At 35.8% G+C, this 6,000-nt stretch overlaps 1 protein-coding gene across 1 annotated transcript; it reads left to right on the top strand.

Annotated features, from left to right (window-relative positions):
* The first annotated feature begins 626 nt into the window (after positions 1-626).
* Positions 627-1,640, top strand: LOC124501922 (olfactory receptor 9K2-like). The gene has a single exon (XM_047066370.1). The coding sequence runs from the start codon at positions 678-680 to the stop codon at positions 1,638-1,640; it is 963 nt and encodes a 320-aa protein (XP_046922326.1). The 5' UTR covers positions 627-677.
* The last annotated feature ends 4,360 nt before the right edge of the window (positions 1,641-6,000 follow it).

The following is a 6,000-nucleotide window of genomic DNA, read 5'->3' as shown; positions in this document are numbered from 1 at the left end:
AAATTCCTTTATTTGGAGGAATGGACTTGATCTGAGGAAATGCCCATTTATTTAGAATGATCTTTAGAGCATTTTATTTGATCTAGGATTAGTGGGTTTTAAATTTTATTAATTTTAACACACAAATGACTTATCTATTTTTATTCTATTTTCAAAGATGGATACAGTAATAATGAAAAGGAAAGAAATGGAGGTAAATAAGGTAACAATATTTTAAAATATATTTATTACTGTCATGTAATGATTCAAACACTGACTTGGCTATCACAAGCTATAAACATTGTCATAGCGATTACATGTAATATCTCTACTTTAGATCCTAGTAACACTCCTATTTTAGATTGTGAAAATTATTTTACTATAAAAATGTTAAGAATAGAAATTTCAAATTTGATTGAAATTAGACAATATTGTATGCTACTTATTGGCTGAACTCACAGCAAATTTATGATTTAAGTACAGTGACCCAGAAAATTTTTTCACTGCTTAGTCTCATAAGCCTAGTATTATGTAATGCAAATTCTTGATTCTTCATGACATTAAAATTGTTTTATGTGCAATAGTTAATTAAGATGTAAATAATTTATTCTACATTTAAGAAATTATTTATGCCACTAGAAACAAAGCCTAGATTTCATTTGTTTATTTTGCCTTGTGCCTCTCAGCAGGTTTCTGCCATGGGTGACAGGGGAACAGACAATCACTCAGAAGTAACTGACTTCATCCTTGTAGGCTTCAGGGTCCGCTCCGAGCTCCACATTCTCCTCTTCCTGATCTTTCTGCTTGTGTATGCCATGATCCTCCTAGGGAATGCTGGGATGATGACCATTATTATGACCGATCCCCGGCTGAACACACCGATGTATTTCTTCCTGGGCAACCTGTCCTTCATTGATCTCTTCTATTCGTCTGTTATTGCACCCAAGGCCATGATCAACTTCTGGTCTGAGAGCAAGTCCATCTCCTTTGCAGGCTGTGTGACCCAGCTCTTTCTCTTTGCCCTCTTCATCGTGGCAGAGGGATTTCTCCTGGCAGCCATGGCCTATGACCGCTTCATTGCCATCTGCAACCCACTCCTCTACTCTGTCCAGATGTCAGCACGTCTCTGCACTCAGTTGGTGGCTGGTTCCTATTTATGCGGCTGCATCAGCTCAGTTCTTCAGACAAGCATAACATTTACTTTGTCCTTTTGTGCTTCCCGAGCCATCGACCACTTTTACTGTGATGACCGTCCACTTCAGAGGCTATCTTGTTCTGATCTCTACTTTCATAACATGGTTACGTTTTTCTTATGCAGCATTATTATTTTGCCTACCATAATTGTCATTATTGTGTCCTATATGTATATTGTGTCCACAGTTCTCAAGATACGCTCCTCTGAGGGACGTAAGAAAGCATTCTCCACTTGCAGCTCTCACCTGGGAGTCGTGAGTGTGTTGTACGGTGCCGTGATTTTTATGTATTTCATCCCTGATAGATTTCCTGAGCTGAGTAAAGTGGCCTCGTTATGTTACACCCTAGTCACTCCCATGCTGAATCCTTTGATTTACTCTCTGAGAAACAAAGATGTCAAAGAAGCTTTGAGAAAGATTCTGGGGAAAAAAATACTTCTATTTAATTCTATCTTAACAGTGACATAACTGAAAGGCACAGGCATTATGACAATCTGGGGAGGCATTGGCACAGAGAATTTGCCCATTGATATTAGAAATATTTAATTTTGGAAATTTTGCGTATTTGAAACCCATGTACTTACAGCTGAAGGATACATTAGGACTACACTTTGCCTGGCTGTTGATTTTGGGGTGTATTGGCTTTCGCCATACTTCATCTTCATATGGGTAAAGATAATGATTGCCATATATTTTGATTTTAGGGAAAATATATCCCAAGTTTGCTGTTGGCACTCTAAGGATGATGTTTGGGGTGTATTGTTTATTTTGACTTAGGAACAAGTGTTATGTAATATGTATGTAACTGGTAGGGTAACAAAATCTGATATGATAAGAAGACAGAACAAAATATCTGATTTATTGCAGAAATCTTTTTGAATGCTGCATGAGAGAAACAGTTACTCTGCAGTGCACACAGTCCTAAAGGTGACATATGAGTCATTCTTAATTGTCCAGAAGGTCAATGAGTGACACACATATTTCACAGTTTTCTGTGGCTTAAATTATTCTTGAAAATCCTCCCTTGACAAGAAAACCATAAAGAAAATGAAACAAAAACAAAGATAATTCATTTTTTGTTGTATATGCCTTAGAAAAAATTCATCAAATGGTATTTATTGAATTTTGATGTGCATTTTGCCATATGAAAATCCATAAGTGTAAATAATCTGTACTTAAGCTCACAATCAGATGAGGAGAAAAGAGCTGAACAGATAACTAAACCACCACACAGAAACTCAGTGAAAAACGCATTTATAGAATATACAAAAAAAAAATGCAGCCTTTAGAGGTGAATGTTCTTGATGGTCAGAGAAATCTTAAGTGCTTTGCAAAATAAATAAGTAGAATTGAGCAGGTTTCTGTGCAAAGAGAAATAAATAACTATATGGTGAACTCCATGAAGTTTAATAAGTCATTTTAATGCACAAGACAAAGAGTGAGGGATGAGACTTAAAAGGAAATTCATGGCAATCATGCAGACCTATATGTCGAGCCTAGGAAGACAGCCTTTATTCTGTAGACAAGGGGTAAGCTCTGGGGATTTTTCAAAAAGACAGTATTGTATTCAACTTGGCATTTCACAAAAACCATACTGGTAGCTTTATGGAAAATAAATATTCAGGAGGAGAAGACAATAGTCATAGAAACTGTGCAGTCATCCATGTAAGAGGTTGCAATGGCTTTACAAAAAGCAGTCTTATTAGGGACTGTGAAGAAAGAGATGACCTCTAGAATGGCAGCTAAAGTAAGCTGAATATTGATTGCTGGTTGATAACATGAGAATGATGTAGAACTGAACAATGACTTCTAATGTTTGAGCATCTCTGCTGGAGAAATGCTACCTCATAAAATGAGGAAGGAAATATAAGGGCAATATAGTTCATCATGAACCTGAGAGTTAAAAAATAAGCTCAGGTGTCAAACTTAGTTTTCAAATTCTGTTTTTGCCAATGTAGCTTAGAGAAAGTTATACATAGTATAACTTTGAGAAAGAGATACATAGTATCTCTGCTTTGTAATTTCCTCCTGTAAAATGGGGTACATACCTACATCTGAGTTACTTGAATGATTACATGACATAAATTTCATACTTATTTGTTAAATCTGTATATTTATTGGCTACCAGATTTGTTCTTTCTTTATGCCTTTACTATTATTTATGTTAAGTCTGAGAGAGGAAGAAAGACAGTAACATTCTCTGTCCCTCAGTAACTTCACTCTCTGCGGAGAAGCATCCCATGTCTGCAAGAGTACCTGTGTTTTCATTTCCATAGACAGAGCTTGCATTACCCAACTTTGTTATTTCAGTCTTTATTTTTCTTTTTGCTGAGAACTAATAGAAAAGGTTAAAAACAAACCAAAATAACAAGAGTCTCAATTACACGCAAAATAGTATCTTATCATCATATGCTATATCTGTTCATGTCTCTACCCATGTCTTTCTCTAAGCATCTTTCCTTATACTTTAACAAATGTCACCTCTTCCACCCACATTTTTTTTAATACAGGTTACTGAAGAAAATAGGGGACTCACTAGGTAGAAAAACTTGATGAAGATTTAAGATGGCGTCTTGCCTTTTTCCTGACAGGAAGCAGAAAGATGTTTAGGATGAGAGAGGCACATTTTACTAACCCTCCCCTACGAGTAAAATGCAGAATCATTTTGCCAACATTCTGGGTCCTATAATGGAACGAGCCTACAAAGAAAGAGGCTCCTCATTCTTTGAATCTTCATCCACTGAATATTAGCAATCCTTTATCAAACTGAGAAAAAAGGCCCTAACAATCGTGCTGTTAGGAGAACAATGTTCCTCCATATTCACCATGTGCTGCACCCCCACAACCACCATCAGACACATTCATATGTATACATAATCAAACATAATCATGGTCTCTGTCTCTCTGTCTTTTTGTCTCTGTCTCTCTGTGTATCTCTTTCTCTCTCTCTCTCTCTCTCTCTCTCTCTCTCCAGGATACTTTTGTGAGAATGATCACTGGTTATTTCACTCCCCAGTGTGTTCAGCATCATCCAAATGATTCAGAAAAGAATCCTCAGGCAGAAGGAGAAGCTAACAGACCTCACCATAAGATGACACATGCAGTAATTTTTCAATGCTGACTTTTTCTCTTCTTTTCCTGATGTCCAGTACTTTCTGGCATTGCTACAGGAATTATATTCAGGTATATTCTGTGCTCATTCTTGTTTGGAATTTGCTCTTCTCCTTTTACTTTTAGGTTCCAAGAAGGTGCACATGCTGTATAGAGTATTTCTGAAAGCAGGGATAAGCAGCAAAAATAATAATAGCTTTAACTAGCATGTTAATATAAATTAATAAAAATATATGCATCAATGCATACATACACATAAATTTACACATATGTAATTCTCTAAATATGATATATACATTATAAGGCTGGTCATCAAATAATCAAAGTTGTAGTGCAAGTCATGTAAAAAGCCATTTTAATACTATATAGCTAATATTTTGATTTAGGAATTACTGGGTTTTTTAAAAACATCATTGTTGGTACCTAAATAATACCCTTACCTAAAATATAATGCACATAAGAAATTTCTTCAAACGCATCTACTAACTTCCCATTAAATATATAATTATAGCTGACTGTAGCATCAATAACTGGTAAAGTTTTCTTAATTTAAATGATAGTGTTAATGGTGGTTAATCCTCCCTCCACTGCTGCTACACTAATAATAATTATATTTTTAATAGGTTTTATCCTACTTTCTGCATTGATTTTTTTATTACAATAAATATCTTCTATTGCCTTGAGTAGATGCCTGTTTTTCAGTGCAAAAAAAAGATGAGTCATTGTTCTAAAATGAAGTCTGTGGATCTAAAAAAAAAAAGTTCTGCTGATTTTTTTTCTCAAATACTTTACTGAAGAATAATTGTGTGAAATGAACTGTTTGTTCAGAATGTACAATTCTGTGAATTTTAACAGTTTTATACATCAACAAAACCATCACCACAATAAGATACAGAAAATTTCCATTACCTCTAAGAGATTATCCTACTCCCTATTAGTCCATGCCTCTGTCCAACTCCATTTCCACACCACCAGTGATCTGTTTTTTGTTTTTTGTTTTTTGTTTTTTTTTTTGCTTTTTGTGTGTGTGTGTGTGTGTGGCATATTTATATATATAGCCTGCATACAGTATGCACTCTTTTCTGGTAGGCTTATTTAACTGAGTAAAATGAATTTGAAATTTAATTATGTTATCATCTGTTTAAGTAATTCCTTTTTTTATTGCTCAGTCATATTCCGCTTTTCATTGTACACATATGGCCAAATTTTCCTTATGTGCTCTTAAATTCATGGGCAATTGAGGTGTTTTCAACTTTTAGATACTATGAGTAAAGCCAATAGGAACATTTGCTTGTATTATTTGAATCAGGACCTACTCCCTCCCTCTTCTCTCCCAGCCCAGCATGATAGGAAGCACACAGGCAAGTGCAGAAAAGAACTTAGAGACTCTTCCCTTACATCCCAGTCAAGAGCTACCATATCACCTCGAAAGTGGCAGGCTGAAAACAATCCTTTTTCCCTCCAGCTCCATGCTGCAGAAGCTCTATTCAAGGGAAGAGTGGCTACAATGTCTGGAGATGTCTTCCTCTATCTAAAGCCCATTCATAGGGTAGGAGATCTACCCCATGCATGATAGGGCAAGAATAATGGGTTCCCCAATTTTAGTTGCCTCAGTTCAAAGGAGAGAGGTTCTATGTCAAGAAAAACAAGTTTGGAAAACTATGGGCTACTGAACTCACCCAGAAACCTGTTCTAAATCCAGGGTGTCACTCTGAGA

This window comes from Lynx rufus, unplaced genomic scaffold (genome assembly GCF_022079265.1).
Source record: "Lynx rufus isolate CCGP_SWC_20201006 ecotype Redwood Valley unplaced genomic scaffold, mLynRuf1.p SCAF_7, whole genome shotgun sequence".
In the NCBI taxonomy this organism is placed as follows: domain Eukaryota; kingdom Metazoa; phylum Chordata; class Mammalia; order Carnivora; family Felidae; genus Lynx; species Lynx rufus.
The sequence above is the reverse complement of the archived record's forward strand: the minus strand, read 5'-3'. Positions and strand labels throughout refer to the sequence as shown.